This window comes from Salminus brasiliensis, chromosome 12 (assembly GCF_030463535.1).
Source record: "Salminus brasiliensis chromosome 12, fSalBra1.hap2, whole genome shotgun sequence".
In the NCBI taxonomy this organism is placed as follows: Eukaryota; Metazoa; Chordata; class Actinopteri; order Characiformes; family Bryconidae; genus Salminus; species Salminus brasiliensis.
In genome coordinates, this window is record NC_132889.1 from 32,313,553 (window position 1) to 32,332,443 (window position 18,891).

At 40.5% G+C, this 18,891-nt stretch overlaps 1 protein-coding gene and 1 pseudogene across 1 annotated transcript; both read right to left on the reverse strand.

The window, feature by feature from the left end:
• Nucleotides 1-352: 352 nt before the first annotated feature.
• On the reverse strand, nucleotides 353-8,904 carry LOC140573591 (transmembrane protease serine 9-like; annotated as a pseudogene).
• A 2,802-nt stretch (nucleotides 8,905-11,706) lies between these two features.
• On the reverse strand, nucleotides 11,707-12,732 carry LOC140573592 (chymotrypsin-like protease CTRL-1). The gene is made up of 3 exons (XM_072693029.1): nucleotides 12,438-12,732; nucleotides 12,204-12,304; nucleotides 11,707-12,009 (listed from the first exon to the last, which is right to left on the reverse strand). The coding sequence occupies exons 1-3, from the start codon at nucleotides 12,730-12,732 to the stop codon at nucleotides 11,707-11,709; spliced, it is 699 nt and encodes a 232-aa protein (XP_072549130.1).
• Nucleotides 12,733-18,891: the final 6,159 nt, after the last annotated feature.

An 18,891-nucleotide genomic window follows, 5' to 3' on the forward strand; every position in this document is an offset into this window, starting at 1 on the left:
GAGAGATCTTAATCCTTAAAGTAATATCATAAATTGCATGTATGAATATTTAGAGCATAAAGTGTAAAGTTACTAAAAAACAAAAGAATCCAGAGTGACCTTCAACCTTACATCTGCCCATGAAAGGCTTGAAAACTTACAGCGTGTATTACTGAGGTGCATTAGAGAACAGAAACTGTAGGTGGCTGAAGCGTGTTGATAATGTATCTTTTTTTCACAGTTTTCATTCCTTCTACTTAGATGCTTCTCATTAAATGAGACAGAAATACAGATAGAGATGTTTTAAAATTTTTTGTCTTTATTTTGATTTAGGCTTAACACTGGATTCACTTAAGTGAGCTTAGCTAAACATTTAAAAGAAAGCCAGAAGTGAGAGCAGAAGAAGAGAGGTGACCGAGAGGAAAGAAGGTGACTCGGATGCGCTGGAGCTGGCAGTAGTGGCTGCAGGAGATGGGGTGTAGATTTCAGGAGGAAAGTAACCCACTACTGACTGCAGGAACTCTGAGAAGTTTGAGGTCTTAGTGAAGGCCTGGACAGCTGTTGAGGCACGAGTCACCTTAGTGAGATTACTAACCAGAGACAAAACTGCAGCCTGGACCCAAGACTGTCCAAACTTACACATCAGAGGACCTCCTTTATTAGTCTGAGAGTGGGAGAGAAAGGTTATGAGTCAGTAGTTCAGTCAAAGATTTTACCCACAATAAAAGCAGATTTTCACTGAGAAACATTTATCTAATAAACATCTACTAAATGTGAGAACTCAAATAATGTTTAAAGATTCTTATTGATTAAAATGAAATGGGTTTTAGAAGAAAATGTGTTACTAGATACCTGTTCTAAGGGCATGACTCCTGTACAGATGCTGCTGGTAGATAAGGATGCGCTCCCACAGTCCAGTATAGTGGTGTTGAACTGCTGAAGAGTTTGCTCAGCTACAGGAGAAAGACAACAAAGAAGAGACAATAATGAAGACAAACAGGACTAATGTGAACTGTTCACATCCATTAGTGTAATTTAAAAAGAGACAGATGCTCTACTTTCTCTCTCACACACACACTTATGAACATATACCTCCTCCTCCTGATCCCCAACCAGATGCCCAGCATTGAGAGTTGATAGTGAAGCTGTGGTCCCCCTGGTCTACACATATGGGCTGAATGTAGTCTGAAAGTGTTGGCTTGCGAGACAACTGCAGCACTGCTACATTGTTCTCTGATCCACTGCTCAGTGAGATGTTCTTCACACTGACTGAGACCTCGTTGGCGTTGGATCCACTCTGTTTGAGGCGACCCAGGATTACAGTCCAGTCAGAAGCATTGGAGGAGCTGGGGGATACAGTACAGATCATCAGTGTGTTCATGTAGTTCTGATCTCTGACTCAACTGGTTTTGCTAACTCTGTAGACTGTGTCTAGAGAAGCTGTAGTGTTTACCTAGAGAAGCAGTCAGCAGAGCTCAGGACAAACTGCTCAGCCACCAGCGTTCCTCCACAGACATGAGTACCATTACGTTGCAGGCTGGCCATCCAAGGCCACACATCAGCAGATGCCAAAGAATTTCCCCCTCCTGTAATAGTATTGAGCTTGGCATTGCCACACACCACAGCTGGAGGGAGAGAGGAGAGAAATCTTATTAGTATTCTTTTGCTTTGTCCCTCAGCCTCTACCATTAAGTCTACCATGAAGTTTTGGTTAGAAGTCTTCTCCAGGTACAGTACATAAAAATGGATAATCTTATGTGAAGTAGTGGGAACAATGCTGGTTGTAGTGGGTGTAATGTGGTTTGTTGTGCTTGTAGTGACTGTTGAGCTTCCACTGTCATTGAGAGCTATTGTTAATTATAATGATAAATAGCCATGCAGAAAAATAGGTGAAGGGAGTTTAATAAAGTCTTCTTTAGCATCATGTCTCAACCATCGTTTAGCTGCTAATGAAGTTCTGCTTACAGAAGGCTTCTCCAGGTACTGTTCATAAATATGTAGACAGTCTTACGTGAAGCAGTGGGTGCAGTCGTGGTTGTAGAGGTTGTAGACTGTGTAGTGGTTGTAGAAACAGTAGTGGTTATGTTGTCTGTTGAGGTTGTAGCAGCTGTTGAGGTTCCACTGGCATTGGTAACGGCGTTGTTAGAAGACATGATTGCAGTTGATGAAGATGCTGGATATGTAGATGAAGATCAAAGCACATGATGTACAAATAGAAGCAGATAAGAAAGCCAGAGACTACATTTGACTACATCTCATAAAGGTAGACAGTCCTACATGAAAGAACAGTTGCGGAGGTGACTAGAACAGGAGTTTTCTTTGCATTATAACTAAAACTCTATATTTGAACTGTTCATTAAGTTCTGTTCACAGACAGTTTCTCCAGGTACTGTACACAAACATGTAGATAATCTTACATGGCGCAGTGGGAGCAGTGGGAGCAGTAGGGGTAGTTGTTGCAACAGTAGTTGTTGTGGAGTGTGGTGGAGTTGAAGCAGCTGTTGAGCTTCCACTGCCAATGGCAATGCCACTGTTAGAAGACAGGACTGTAGTTGATGAAGAGGCTGGATATTTGGCCGAGGTAGTGCAGTGATGAAAGTATAGAGGAGATGAGGAAGACATGTAGAACAAATGAGTGGAGGGAGTTTAATAAAGTTAAACCATCGTTTAGTTGTTCTGGTTACAGAGTTTTGGTTACACAAAGCTTTTCCAGGTTGTCTTATGCAAATAAATGGTGGTTGTAGAGGTAGTAGCCTGTGTAATGGTAATTGCAACAGTAGTGATGAGACACTGTGAGGGACAGTAAGCCAATCAAAAATTATTGCAAGGACCATAGCCACTCACACCTGGCATTTTAAAATTGTTTCTTTTGTGACCACTTGTGATCAGATTTCATACTTTTGCCTTTATCCTTTAGTTAGTTTGTTATTTTAGCATGCTCAGCTGACTCATGTGGACAGTGAATGGTGTGTTCTCTCAGTTATTGTGTGTTTTCTGACTAGGGCAGTGACGCAGTTGATGCGGGCGATGCTTTACAGTCGGGGATGTACGACACACTTTAGTGTTCACACTACAAGAATAATGTGATCATATGCAGCTCTGTTGACGTCCTAAATGTGGTTTGAGTGATCAGGTTACAGACTGTCCTCTAGACACACTGTAGCTCATTCACACCTGTACTTTGTTTGTGTACAATCACCCAGGACACATAACAATGCCAGGTATGAACGGACAAGAGAGAAGAAATTTGCCTAAAGGTTTTGATTCTCTCGAAATTAGTATTAATAGCTTAAAAGCTCTGTTCACTCTTGCTGAGGGGAAAATACATGCTTATAAGTAGAGAAAATGGACAAAATATGACACCACAGAAACAAAAAAGGATACATACATCTGAATACAAGAATACTGTAACCCCAAACACACACATTTGATCATAGCCAGACCTTGTTGATATTTTATATTGTTATTAATCCTTTAATAATTAGTTTTTTTTTTATAGTTTTTTACTTTTTTTCCCCATAATGCTGTCATTATTGTTACTTTCTTTCTGAAGGTGAACACAGCAGGAGTAGTCACAGCAGGCAGGAAAAGGAAATGGAATATAATAATATTTTCTTTTCCATCATGACTCAACCTCTACCACTTGGCGGCTAAAGATGTTCTGGTTACAGGAGCGGTCCACAACAAAAGGAGATAACCTTACATGGTGCAGTGGAAGCAGTGGGGGTTGTAGTATGTGTAGTTGTTGCAACAGTACTTGTTTTAGTGACTGTTGATGTTCCACTGTTGTTGGAAGAGCTACTGTTAGAAGACAGGACTGCAGTTGATGAAGAGGCTGGATATTTGGCCGAGGTAGTGCAGTGATGAAAGTATAGAGAGAGGAGGAAGACATGTAGAACAAATGAGTGGAGGGAGTTTAATAAAGTCTTCTTTAGCATCATGTCTAAAAACATCATTTAGCTGCTAATGAAGTTCTGCTTACAGAAGGCTTCACCAGGTACAGTACACAAATATGTAGACAGTCTTACGTAAAGCAGTGGCTGCAGCTGTTGAGGTTCGACTGGCATTGGTAACGCCGTTGATAGAAGACATGATTGCAGTTGATGAAGACGCTGGATATGTAGGTGAATAAGTGCAATAATGGATAAATGGAAGGAGATGAAAGAAGTATGCAGAACAACTGAGTGGAGTTTTGCACTCTCTAAAACAGTGTCTTTGCATAGCCTGCATGCTAATCATGGAATTTTGCATCTGACGAATGAATTGATGAAGTTGATGAAGAGGCTGGATATGTGGCTAAAGAACAAAGTACAATGATGAAGGGGGTGTGCAGCATTAAAAGAATATGGAGAAATCAAGACAGACAATTAATGTGGGATTTTCTTAAAACTCTCTAAAGCAGTCTCTGCATTAGCCTGAATGCTGAAAACTGAATTGTGGAAATTAGAAATCTGTAACACAGCTCTGTACATGATTACATATTACAAATTTCAGAGGTGACCGAAAAGGAGTGGTCACAGCAGGCAGTCAGAGGATGTAAATATAATGAATTGTCCTCTGTGTTTTACCTCCATCTCTACCCTCTACCCACTTATAAAGTTGTGGTTACAGACGCCTTCTCCCATTCAGAAACATTTAGGTAATCTTAGGTGATGCAGAGGGAGCAGTGGTGGTGGTAGTGGGTGCAGTAGTTGTGGTAACAGTAGTGGTTAAGATAAGATAATCCTTTATTAGTCCCGCAGTGGGGAAATTCACAAGAGTAGAGTCTGTTGTAGAGTCTCTTGTGGATGTAGCGACTATTGATGAATATGGAGAGAAAGACTCTCATACACGTCTCTCTCTGTACCTGATTACATATCATGAATACAGACAATCTTACATGAAGCAGAAGTTGTGGTGGTGGTAGGAGCAGGAGCATCACAGGACACACTTAGGTCTCCATCAGTGCCATTGGAGTTGAACGTGACAAAGCCTGGCGTGTTGTTGAAGACTGTCTCTGTGATCCAGGTCTGGTATTGAGACACTCTGGTATATACATCAGTATAATTTTCCAGGCCACATCCTTTACCAAAGCTCCCAATGCCGGCCTGGATTACACCGGCCATTCTGTTTGATTACCAGTGGACTTCCAACATCGCCCTGTTCGAGGCCAGATGGATGTGTTTAAAATTAAGTCTCTTAAATAAATGTAAAAACAATAAGTAGTGAAGTGATTGGGAGAAACTTACTATACACAAGCCTTTTCCCCCTATTCCTCCAGCACACATCATGTTGTCTCTGATCCTTCCAACTCCATATAAGCAGTTACATTTCCTGTTTCCAATCACTGGAACTTCTATTTCCTGTAGAAGGTTGGGAAATTCTGTCAAAGAAAAAGTGTTAGCATTATTATTATTAATAATAAAAGCAACATACTTTTCTACATAAATAGTTGTCTATGCTGAAGTGCACCTGCTTTCACTCTAAGTTTCTAAATATCTGTAACTCTTGTTCATGTACAGCTTTTAAAATATTATCTTCATCTTCTGCAGACTACACCTTTAATGGCAATTGGAATTAAATTGTCTGAAATGGCTTGATTTATCATTAGAGCCCAAAGATACACAGGTCTGTCTGAAAATGATACTTCACTGCCCCTGCTTTTTTTCTCAGGCCTGAGGATCTCTCTTTGCCTCTGTCGAGCCACCAGATCACAACTCACCAATCAGGAACTGTTATCCTCCTCCTCTTCACCAGAGTACTAAGCAGTATCACCTGTTTCTCATTTACCCCCGCCCTCCTCTATTACTGTGGATATTGGCTTCCCTAAATCTCCTTTGCTTTATCTTGCTTTACAGGACAAGGTGCATTGCTTGTCCTAGAAAGTTGCCATTTTGGAGATGCCAGCTTTTTGCATAATAGCTATGATATACTGATCACACACACACACATATATATATATATATATATATATATATATATATATATATATATATATATATATATATATATATAACAGCTTCAGTTTGATAAGGTGCCTTATCTTCATCACAAATCCCCTCTTTATTTCTTGCCTATAGAGGAAATTTAACCCCAGACTGTGAGCCATGCTGAGGTGTCATTGAAAAAAGTGCTTCCAGCTGCAGCCAGGCACACTGGACTAATGTACTGAGTGAAGGTCACGCTAGAGTTCAACTGCAGCAGGCCGATGTCGTTTTCCCTATTGCTTGTGAAGTTGGGATGTATAATGACTTTTAAGACAGATCTAGAGACTTCGTTTGGGTTTTTAGAGTTCTGTGTCTGCCTGCCCAAAAACACCAAACTTTTTGAAGCGTTTTGAGCACTGAAAAAAAAGAAGAATCATGTTGTCCCAGATGTGCTCAATCGGATTTAGGTCTGGGGAATGGGCGGGCCAGTCCATAGCTTCAATTATCTTGAGTAAAACTGAAGCTGCTCGTCTGGGTTAATGTCAGAATATTTAAGAATTTCTTACAGGTTTTGGGTTGCTTTTATGGTGTGTTTTGGATCATTATCTATCTGTACTGTGAAGCCCCAACTCTCAGTTTTGCAGCATTTGACTCAAAATGCATGCCATTGGATTGCCACTGCCTTGTTTTGCTGGACCACCATTGGATGCACAGAACCATCAATAGCATTTCAACACTGGGGAGTCTAGAACCAAAATATCTGCTGTTCATTTTCAATAGGTTCTGTGGCATGAAATTACATTTATTGTTTCATGTACCATTTCATGTGACCCTGCCTGGTAAAGGACTCAAGCCATACTATTACTGCCATTATTAACTATCATTACTCTGACCATCACTGCCATGACTGTATTAAGTTATGCTACACCATGATTATTATAATATGATTATGATCAGAGCACCTCAACGGTATAGATGGTTTGGTGACTTTTATCAATAATTTATAAATAGTTCAGACCAGAGGAGGATGGGTCCCCATTGTGAGTCTTGGTTCCTCCCAAGGTTTCTTCCTCCAGCTCTGAGGAAGGTTTTCCTTTCCACTGTCGCCGTTGGCTTGCTGACTGTGGGTCTTTGATCCTTCATGTCTTCTCACGTTATTTCTTTTTTTTTCTGTCTTTTACTAATTACTGATTATGTAAAGCTGCTGTGTGATAACAACAGTTGTAAAAAGCTATACAAATAAATTTGACATGACTTGACTTGACTTTCCGTCAGTACTCCTGTCAGTACGAGAAAACGTATTTTCTAGGAAAATGGGGACAGTCTTTGTGCATGCATGCACTGTGCTACAGAAAGGTTGCAGCTCGTGTTTAACCAGTTTTCAAAAGGAATTGAATGAGGCTCCAGGGTTTGGATGTTTAAGACAGTCATGTGAAATCCCCCCAGAAAAGCCTCTGACTTTTTTAGCATATTTAAACAAATGTATGTATATGTATATATATATATATATATATATATATATATATATATATATATATATATATATATATATATATATAATTCATGATAATTCATAATAGAATTTTATATATAGAATAATTCATTGCGCATTAAATATGTAATAATAGAAATGTAGAATACGTTTTTTCTTGTGGGGAAAAATGGTACAACATCATATGCCCTAATACCTGGTATTTCTCTCTTTTCCTGAAATAATCTGTTAGATAATATTTATTACTTTGTACCGGTTTTTGACAAGTTGTTTCTACTTGCATACAGATCATATTTCATATCACGCCACAGCTTCTCAATAGGATTATGAACTAGATTTTGACCTGAAAATTCCACAAAGTTGACTCATTCCTTGATGCATTCACTGGAATGCTTTCTGTCATTGTCATTTTGCATGACCCACCTTTACTGCAGCTTCAGTTTTTTTCACAGATGGTCTCAAATTTGCTTCAGGCACCCTCTAAAATACAATAAAGAATTCATAGTGGATTCTGTGATTGAGACCTTGCCTGGATCTTCTGCACTAAAGCAGTCCCAAACCATGGCATTTCTATCTCAACGTTTCACAGTTGTTTTTGCCCAAATGCTGTGCTGTGTTTGTCCCAAAGATGTCTTCTGTTACTGTGCCCTTGGATGTTATGACAAATCAAAATATATAATGTTAAATCAGCATAAATATTCACTCTTTAAAGGGACTGACCCAATTTAACAGGTTCAGGCAATTGGTGCTAGTAGTCTCACAGTTTGTGAAATGGAGAGATGAGTGCAGTGTCTCAAGTAATTGCAATATAAAGACACCTAGTTAATCAATAAATAACATTCCCTGGAGTTCATGTAAAATTCAACATTAAGAAGTGGTAGAAATGTGAGTGAAGGTTCAACCCCCTCCACTGACAAGATGTGAGGGCAATAGAGTAAAGGACCCAGCTAACATGTCCATGTGGGCCCTGTATGGGCAGCCCAACTGGAAACCAGAATGTTTGGTCCTCAGGCTTTATGTTGGTCCCACATATGGATGCCCATGAAGGTCAGTGATGGGACCAGGAAGGGTGTAAACTGCATATAGGGCCTAGATGGGCCTTCTGTGTAATATAGGTTGAACTGTAAAAATGGGGACCATTTGAAAAGTCCAACTAGGTCTCTGTAAACACATATGTACAAACCCACTCCAGCCCATGCCAGCCTGGAACCCACCTAGTCCTTCATTCCACCCATGTTTATACTGAAAGTGCATAATTCCATCAGCAGGATATTTTTATTGATACAATGTTGGCATGTATGTTAATGAGCTAGTAGCATTTAATCAGTATTGGGATGCCTTACTAGTAATTTTATTAGAAATTAACATAAAAAACAATGAAAGATTAAATATTAAAAACCAATCTTAAAGCAAACAATAATGGCAGTATAATTTTGGTAATTGTGTATGTTCATGTTTATGGCACATTTACAGCATTTAGCAGAAGCTCTTATACAGAGCGACTTACAAAAGTGCCTTAATGTCCATTATGGGAATAACTACAAATTAACTCAGACACTGCCAGAAACAAAAGCCAGTGCCGCTATTTAAAGAGAAAGATGAACACATAATGCCTATAGACTCCTGACTAAAAGATGAATAAGAACTAATTAGAATTATCTGATAAAGCTGTCAGGTATATTGCTCATTTTTGGACAAGGCAAAGTAAAATCAGTAACCAGCAACATTTGACCATATAGATCGGGGGTGTCCAATCTTATCTGCAGAGGGTCGATGTGGCTGGTGTTTTTTATTCTAAACAACCAGCAGCACACCTGATTCCACCTGTTTAATCAATTGGTGAGCCAAATTATCACATTTGGCTTGGTAAAAATAAAGGTAAAAGGTGCACGTATTTGTCACTGTACAGTGTACACAGTGTACACAGTGAAATGTGTCCTCCGCATTTAACCCATCTGGTAGTGAACATACACTCACACACACACATGTGTTAGGGGCAGTGAGTACACACACACACCCAGAGCGGAGGGCAGCCAACTCCAGCGCCCGGGGAGCAGAGAGGGTAAAGGGCCTTGCTCAAGGGCCCAAAAGTGGCAGCTTGCCGAGCCCGGGAATCGAACCCACAACCCCGTTATCGATATCCCGGCGCTTTAACTGCTGAGCCACCACTGCCCCCAAAACAATAAACACCTGTGGCCACACTGGGCCTTTTTAGGTAAGAGTGGACACCTATGGTATAGATGAATATGGACTTACTATTTTGCAAGCAACTGATCACTTGTCTTTTTGTGGATGTGTTATTGCTTCTTATGACTTAACTACCAAAAAACTGAAAATAGCCAATTTTTTTCCATGTGAGTGAGGTCGGAGCAGTGGTCACAGAACTGAAATTTTGGACAAATCGTTGGAAAAATTGGCCAAGACCAGTAAGCGCTAGACCAAGCACAGGAACGTGGGTCGAGGCCACTCTACCACAGCCTTAGCCGAGTCCATGCTCAATTGATTGTGGAAGCTATGTGTTCATCAAGGTTTTGCTGGAAATCAGGATGTCAACCAAGTAGATGAACACATGGCGGTCAAGTGCCTTACTCAGGACCTCAATGATAAGGCACTGGAAGGTGGCTGGTGCATGACTAAATATTTATAGTGGGCTGACGGGGTGATGAAGGCCGTCCTCCACTCATTGCCAGGTTGTACCCAATTTGATGAAATCTATGTCTTGTGGTAGCATCTTGAAGGCAGAGGTCATGAGGGGCAGGTGGTAGTGATCCTTGACTATGATTTGATTTAATTCCTAGTAGTCAATTTAGGGGCATGGCATAGAAAAAAAGCCAGCCCCTCCTGGGTATGAGAAGGGCCAGATAAACTCAAGTGCCAAAGCCTTCCTTGTGTAGTCCTCTACGGCCTTAGGACCAGAAAGGGAGAACAACTAACCTCAAGGAGCACAAATTCCAGAGAGAAGCTTGATGGCAATGTTATAGGGTCGGTGAAGGGGCACAAGTTGGGCATTCTTTTTATTGGGCCCCCAAGATAAAACCAGGTGTGTCAATCCAGGCACGGGTTATGATGCTGGAGCAGGGGAAGCTCAATACCATCTGCAGATCAGGAATATTGATACAAGGTGCTCTGCTCAATGTGCTGGCCGATTTGCAGGAGCTGTGAGCACTATTGGACACCTGGTCCCTATGTTATTTTCTGAGCCTTTTGTCTAACTGTAGGGTCCAACACACAAGGGGTTATGTTCACAGCAAAGTCAGGAAAGACAACACTAGCCGAAAGGTGAAAGTGTCAAGCACCCTAAGTAAGAGCATACTGTCATGGTGGGCATGCTTGTAGACATTGAACTCTGATGAATTGAAGTGTGAAGGTGATGCTAACTGGAGGCCTATATAACGAGTGCTTGGTGTTGTGGCTTGCTGATGAAAACAGTCTCTCCACTATGCAGTTCATTTACACTTGTGCAAGTGTCTTGAGGGAAACTGTGAATTATGTCTATTATGAATAATTATTGATTTGACTGACTTTCATTTGTTTTGCTTGGCAGGTGCTCCATTAAAGCAGTACAGGTGACTCAGCATCCATGTTTGATTAACCATACATTTTGCAAGGAGGCTAAAGTTTATGGCTTTATATGAGGAGCATAGAGTTTTCTGAACCAACTTAAATGTCACTGAAGAGACAATAGTTCACCTGTAGACATCTCTGATGAGACATTTTTTATTATTAATAAATGAAATTAATATGTAAAGTTGCACACACAAATATTTATGATAATTTATTTGATTTAATGGTCATAATCCATATGTATATTGTGACAATGTAAAGTGTTTGAACTTAGTTTTTCTAAACAAATCGAAGGATGATTTGATGAGTTACTCTAAGAAAAGCAAACATGAAATACCACTATCACCTAAAATGATGTAACCTGAACAGAGGCTGTCCCAGAGAGATCTTCATCCTTACAGTAATATAATATATTGCATGTATAAATATAGAGCATAAATGTAAAGTTACTGAAAGGTCAGATTAACATGAGAGAATAGATGTTCCAAAAACTTGATTTCAGACTGCCCCAGAGTGACCTTCACCTTTACATCTGCCCATGAAAGGCTTGAAAACTTATAACGTGTATTACTGAGGTGCATTAGAGAGCAGAAACTGTAGGTGGCTGAAGCATGTTGTTCATGTATCTTTTTTACAGTTTTCATTCCTTCTACTTAGATGCTTCTCATTAAATGAGACAGACATACAGATAGAGATGTTTTAACATTTTTTGTCTTCGCCTTTAGTTTTTTGGCTTAATACTTGATTTACTTAAGTCAGCTTAAGTTAGCTGAACATTACAATAAAAGCAGTAAGTGATAGCAGAAGAAGAGAGGTGACCGAGAGGAAAGAAGGTGACTCAGATGCGCTGGAGCTGGCAGTAGTGGCTGCAGGAGATGGGGTGTAGATTTCAGGAGGAAAGTAAATCACTACTGACTGCAGGAACTCTGAGAAGATTGAGGTCTTAGTGAAGACCTGGACAGCTGTTGAGGCACGAGTCCCCTTAGTGAGATTACTAACCAGAGACAAAACTGCAGCCTGGACCCAAGACTGTCCAAACTTACACATCAGAGGACCTCCTTTATTAGTCTGAGAGTGGGAGAGAAAGGTTATGAGTCAGTAGTTCAGACAAAGATTTTATCCACACTAAAAGCAGATTTTCACTGAGAAACATTTATCTATTAAACATCTACTAAATGTGAGAACTCAAATAATGTTTAAAGATTCTTATTGATTAAAATGAAATGGGTTTTAGTAGGTTTTAAAAATGTGTTACTAGACACCTGTTCTAAGGGAATGACTCCTGTACAGATGCTGCTGGTAGATGAGGATGCGCTCCCACAGTCCAGTATAGTGGTGTTGAACTGCTGAAGAGTTTGCTCAGCTACAGGAGAAAGACAACAAAGAAGAGACAATAATGAAGACAAACAGGACTAATGTAAACTGTTCACATCCATTAGTGTAAATTAAAAAGAGACAGATGCTCTACTTTCTCTCACACACACACACTTATGAACATATACCTCCTCCTCCTGATCCCCAACCAGATGCCCAGCATTGAGAGTTGATAGTGAAGCTGTGGTTCCCCTGGTCCACACATATGGGCTGAATGTAGTCTGAAAGTGTTGGCTTGCGAGACAACTGCAGCACTGCTACATTGTTCTCTGATCCACTGCTCAGTGAGATGTTCTTCACACTGACTGAGACCTCGTTGGCGTTGGATCCACCCTGTTTGAGGCGACCCAGGATTACAGTCCAGTCAGAAGCATTGGAGGAGCTGGGGGATACAGTACAGATCATCAGTCTGTTCATTGTGAAGACGAGACTGCAGTTGATGAAGAGGCTGGATATGTGGCTAAAGAACAAAGTACAATGATGAAGGGGGTGTGCAGCATTAAAAGAATATGGAGAAATCAAGACAGACAATTAATGTGGGATTTTCTTAAAACTCTCTAAAGCAGTCTCTGCATTAGCCTGAATGCTGAAAACTGAATTCTGGAAATTAGAAATCTGTAACACAGCTCTGTACATGATTACATATCATCAATTTCAGAGGTGACCGAAAAGGAGTGGTCACAGCAGGCAATTATCCTCTGTGTTTTACCTCCATCTCTACCCTCTACCCGCTTATAAAGTTGAGGTTACAGATGGCTTCTCCCATTCAGAAATATTTAGGTAATCTTAGGTGATGCAGAGGGAGCAGTGGTGGTGGTAGTGGGTGTAGAGTCTCTTGTGGATGTAGCGACTGTTGATAAATATAGAGTGAAAAACACTCATACACGTCTCTCTCTGTACCTGATTACATATCATAAATACAGACAATCTTACATGAAGCAGAAGTTGTGGTGGTGGCAGGAGCAGGAGTGGTCACTGGACACGCTTAGGTTCCCATCAGTGCCATTGGAGTTGAACATGATAAAGCCTGTGATGGGTTATTTGTATGTAAGAATACATTATGCACCCCTAAACATGTTCTATGTGTGTATTCTGCCACAATGACCTTGGCATGAGACAGTCAGCATTGCTGCACACTCAAAACTAGTGTAATACCCTTGGGAGACTAGGTGGGGCCTAATAGGGGTGAATCAGAGGTAAACTGTTTGGAAAAAGTCCACACTCCGCAGTATTGCGATGGTCAGCACAATTGGCCTTGCAGGTGTCAGCACTCTTTTAAAAAATAGAATTGCAAAAACGCTGGACATAAGCGGTTGCAAAAGTACCTAGGTTAACGGGTAATGGGCTTTTTACTGGGACATAAGTGGTCCCAAATGCAATACTTTATGATAAAAAAATATGCGTAGGGGTGACCACAGCATGATAAGGACGGTATATAAGGCCCAAACAGAGCTATGCTTTTTAGACTGCTTTGGGGAAGTGCTGACTGTCTCAGGCTAACGCATTACATGTAGTGCCTTAGTCTTCACCTTATTTTGTACACTTTATGCAGAAATAAAGGTTGTACTCTGCCTTTCTATTGACTACAGAGCTGGATTCTTTTATGCACAATTCTGAATGCTTATTAGCTAATTGGGAGAATTAGAGAGAAAAGTGCCGACACCTGGCGTGTTGTTGGAGATTGTCTCTGTGATCCAGGTCTGGTATTGAGACACTCTGGTATATACATCAGTATAATTTTCCAGGCCACATCCTTTACCAAAGCTCCCAATGCCGGCCTGGATCCAACGGCCATTCTGTTTGATGACCAGTGGACTTCCAAAGTCGCCCTGTGTGAGGCCAGATGGATGAGTTTAAAATGAAGTCTCTTAAATAAATGTAAAACAATACGCAGTGAAGTGATTGGGAGAAACTTACATCACACAAGCCTTTTCTGTGAGCAGGCAGCAGAAAAGTGAAAAGAGAAAAGTGAAAAGAGAAGTTTAAGCTGTGAACAGAAAGGAGAATAGTGAAAAGAGAAGTTCAAGTTGTGAACAGAAAAGAAAAGAAAAGTTTGTTGTTAACAGCGAGAAGAGAAAAGCATTTGAGTTGTCTTTAGTTTGAGTTAACATCACTCCTGGTTTTCCTTTGTTTGTTTTCCCGCCTTTTTGTGTTGCTTATGATCAGTGTTTATACTGCCGCTTCTCACAGCTGTGGTGGCACAGTGAAAATACACTGGGCTCCCATTACCAGGGTTTGATGTTCAAGCCCAACAGTCACTAAGCAGACACCATAAGATTATCATTTCATCATAATAAAATGAATTCTAACTGCCCTTGAGTCCAAACCCCACACTGTAACATTTTCCACCTGTTAGGAATCCAGCACACATCATGTTGTCTCTGATCATTCCAACTCCATATAAACAGTTACATTTCCTGTTTCCAATCACTGGAACTTCTATTTCCTGTAGAGTGTTGGGAAATTATGTTAAAGAAAATGTGTTAATATGATGTATTATTAATATCAATAATAAAAGCAACATATTCTCCTGAATAAATAGTTGTCTATGCTGATGTGCAGCTACTCTCGCTCTCTAAGTTTATACTTACTAGGATTGTAAATCTCTTATTTAAAATGATCTCTCCAGCATCTTCTGCAGACTAATAGATAAACTAGAGAGAGAGGGCTACTGTGATGGAGGAGAGGGCCATTGGCTGTGTATATGATCCTGAAACTGTGTAAAATCAATGTGTTCTTTCACTGGAAATCACTTGAATTTCACATTTCTTTTTTTTTTTTTTAAATGGAGAAAATAAAAGAAAAAAGGAAACTGAATTTTATTGTAATTGAATTGTTGGAAATGGCAGAACTGAATTGTAATCAGAGCCCAAAGACCGTTGAGTCCTTTCCCTATGCATTGCTCTACCAAGAAGGGTGTATTTCAGTAGTGTGTAACATGATACAATGATGTCTCTCTGAAAAAGAGATTGTGGAGGCAAGCTTTGTGATCATGTCTGGGAAGGTAAGGAGGATCTTTCTTGTTTCTCTTCAGATTGTGTATCAGATGTATCATAGTAAGAACATTTATTTTGAATCCACATTTTTGCTCCAGATAACAAACAACATGTATATTGTTGCTGTCACATAGAAACCTTCTGTCTGCTAGTTTTTACTTTTTGGAGAAAAAAAATGAATCTGACCGTTTTTACATTGTGAATCACATTTTCGTGATAAATGGAGCAATAGAAATGCTCCAGAATCATTTACATTTACATTTACAGCATTTAGCAGATGCTCTTACCAGAGCGACTTACAAAAGTGCTTTGCTATTTACCCAAGAAAACCTCAGCTAGTTAGAATATACTAATAGTTCAAAGATACCCTTTAAGCTTAGACATTACTAAACACAAAACAATAAGGTGACCACCGTACTCTATTCGCTAATGACTTTTAGCGAATAGATGACTTTTAAGACAGATCTAGAGACTTCATGTGGGTTATTAGAGTCCTGCGTCTGCCTGCCCAGAAACACGGCCCAACTTAAGGGCTTTAGAGAAAAACTGAAATAAAAAAAGGAGAATCACTCTCAACAGCATCTCCTGAACATTATATTACATGTCATAATAACATTATGAGCTTTCCAGAATGATATTCACGAATAAACGCAGTCGCCTGATGTTAGAACCCAGAGTTGATGAGGGATCCACCGCAGAAATGGCTACCACCACCATGTATGCTAACTTGCCAAGGCCAAAAACCAGGAGTAGCATCCTGTCCTCCCAATATCCTGGTGTTTAGAGTAGCCACACCACACTCTAGGCAAGAGAGAAGAGCAACGTTTAGGTTAGATGGCTGACTCTGTGTTTTTGGTCCTGTGTTGTTACATTCCTTATACAGTCTTTGTTGCAGATTTGACTTGTTGTTTTTAATAACAAGAAAGAAAAGTAGCACTTCATTGGTCATCATTTCACCCCAGAAAGTGTTGGAAGAAACCTTTATTAATATTTGTGCAAGTTGAAGTCAGTAGTGAAAAGCGTGTGCATTTGTGATGTAGTCTAATGAACTCAGCTCTTTGTTAAAGTGTTCATGAAAGAAACTCTGCCTAATTACACCCTAATTACATGTTTTGTTTTTAGGAATGTTACTTTTATGGCAGATTTCAGATTTGATCAAAAAAGAAAAATTTGTGCATTGTACAGTGAAGATTTGTTAGTTTATAAGATATAAATCTCAAATACATGCTTACTCCATTTAGAGTGAACAACATAAGCCATAAAGCAGTGTCTATATCTAGATTTCAGATTTCACCATATCAATAAATGTTAATTCTGTTCTATTAGAAATATTCTTTTTAGAATTCCTAAATTTGTGACTTGTATAGTACACTACATAAGGAGTAGTGTGGAAATTGGGATTGGGTGTGTGAGCAGGCTGCATGTACCATCAGCCACCAGCAGGGGGCCCGGCCAGCAAAGTATGAAAGCTGGTGGGGTTGGAGCAAAGAACTAGCAGAATAAAACCAGCTGGTTACAGTTCAAGCTGAGGCCACACAGGCCCGCCCTGAGACTGCCGCACAGCCGGTCCCACTCCCTCCTCCTGAGGTAGCCACGGTTGGACATGAGGCCCACTTGGTTACACCTGAGCGTTACAGGGGGGAATCCCTCGTGCTACAGGTTTTGGGCACCAGCAGCCAGTCAATCCCACTTGGGAACCCCCACCACGGGAGGCTCCTGAGCCCATGCAACTGGGAGGTGCCCGGTTACCTGACCATCTACCACCCCGACCTGTCCCGGGGGACAGGTCTAAGACAGTCCTTCGTAAGTCAGGAAACGAGAGGGTCTAACCCGAGTGGGGGACTCAACCTTAGACCATGTGGTATCCCACATCTCGGGACTACACTTCCCGGTTACTCTAACCTGGACCTCCCAACATAAATTGCTGACAGCCTTTGTGGATTCTGGGGCTGCGGGCAATTTTGTGGACAGTTAACTGGCTGCTAGATTGCGGATTGGGGCGCACACTGAGCAGGTGGAATTGTACCTGACTCAGGCACCTCATCTGCAGTTGGTGCTGCAGCCACCTCCAGCTCAAGGACAATATCAGAAGTAGACATGGACCGGTCACTATTGTGAAGCACAATCATTATGATTACAATATAATAGAAAGAAATATGTATAATTTATACAATGTTGACAGTATGCATCAATTATGGAAATGTATAGGATGTACTTGCACACAGTTATATCGCAATTCTTTGACTCTTTCAGAATTGCAATCAAATGGCACCCTGTAGACCTGCTTCACCCTCAAATTATTTCTGTGCAAGACACGGTCCAGCATTGATAAGCTTACCCTATCAATATTTTGAAATATCTCATTGTTTTTTTATTATTTTTATTTGTATTTGCTGTAAGGTAATGGTATTATTTTCTAGAATCATGTTCATTATCTCTGTTTCCTGTTCAGGAGACAGAAGACGCCCCCGTCCACCTTGTGTTGGTAATATTTCAGTACTGTACTGTAAATACAGTGTAGGAATACAAAGTAGGAATACATTTCCCAAATACTTGAAACACAATGTCCTACAGAAAAGTCCAAAGGCAATACTGTACTACTGTGCTCATTGAGTACTGTATTGATATGCAGTACTGCAGTTTTCTAGTGAGAGTAGATTTCTTACCTATTCTCATTGCGGAAAGTCCGGGTGAGCAGTGTAACTGCTCAAATTTGTCTGTACTCTTTGCCCAGCCTCCCTCATTGTTAGACCATGGTTGACCACATGGTCAACCAAAGTGACTCGGATCTCATCAGAAATGATGGTCCTTGGCCTTCCTCGTCCTCCCCATCGTCCTCCTCTTACTCTCACTCCTCTGGCTCTGACTCTGCCTCTATTTCCAACGTTGGCATCCATTGCTCCAAAACAGAAGAGCTCACCTGTTGCCCTTTTATGCTAAAGCTCTGATTTCTATTTAAACATGTGTGTTAAGTGTTTGCACATGTGAGGAGTCAGTGTGCATAGCAGGGCAATTAACTTTTGAATAACAGTGTGTTCCTTGTGAAAACAAGATTTTCTTCATGACAATTGTGTGTAGTGTTTTGAAAAAAGTGTGTTTTAGAACTGCAATTTGAGTGGAGGAATTGTGCTTGTAGTTTAGCAGAAATGGTTCAGGGGGTTGGTGCATGAGTTACATGTTGTGGTCATTGTGTTTCAAGTACCAGTATTTGTGTGTGAACAATCGAGAAAAACTGTAATTTGTTGCTGCCGACTGGGCTGGCAGCAGGGGTGGCAAGGATTGTTATAACTTATTACAAATATCTGATAAAGCTGTCAGGTATAATGCTCACTGATGGACAAGACTGAAGTAAGATCTGTAACCAGGAACATTTGACCCTATAGATCAGAGGTGTCCAATCTTCTCTGCAAAGGGCCAGTGTGGCTACCGTTTTTTATTCTAAACAACAATCAGCACACCGGATCCTACCTGCTTAATCAATTGGTGAGTCTTCAAACAGCTGATCACATGTGCTTCTGCTTGGCTACAATAAATACCTGCAGCAACTCCGAAGCTTTGTGGACAGAATTGGACACCCCTA

What these genes read in the sequence shown, in the direction of transcription:
- LOC140573592 (XM_072693029.1), bottom strand. Translation starts at nt 12,732, where the DNA reads ATGAACAGACTGATGATCTGTACTGTATCCCCCAGCTCCTCCAATGCT. An exon ending in ATCAGGAGGAGGAGGTATAT is followed by an intron (nt 12,305 to 12,437) that starts GTTCATAAGTGT and finishes TTTCTCCTGTAG; the next exon opens with CTGAGCAAACTCTTCAGCAG. An exon ending in GAGTCATTCCCTTAGAACAG is followed by an intron (nt 12,010 to 12,203) that starts GTGTCTAGTAAC and finishes TCCCACTCTCAG; the next exon opens with ACTAATAAAGGAGGTCCTCT.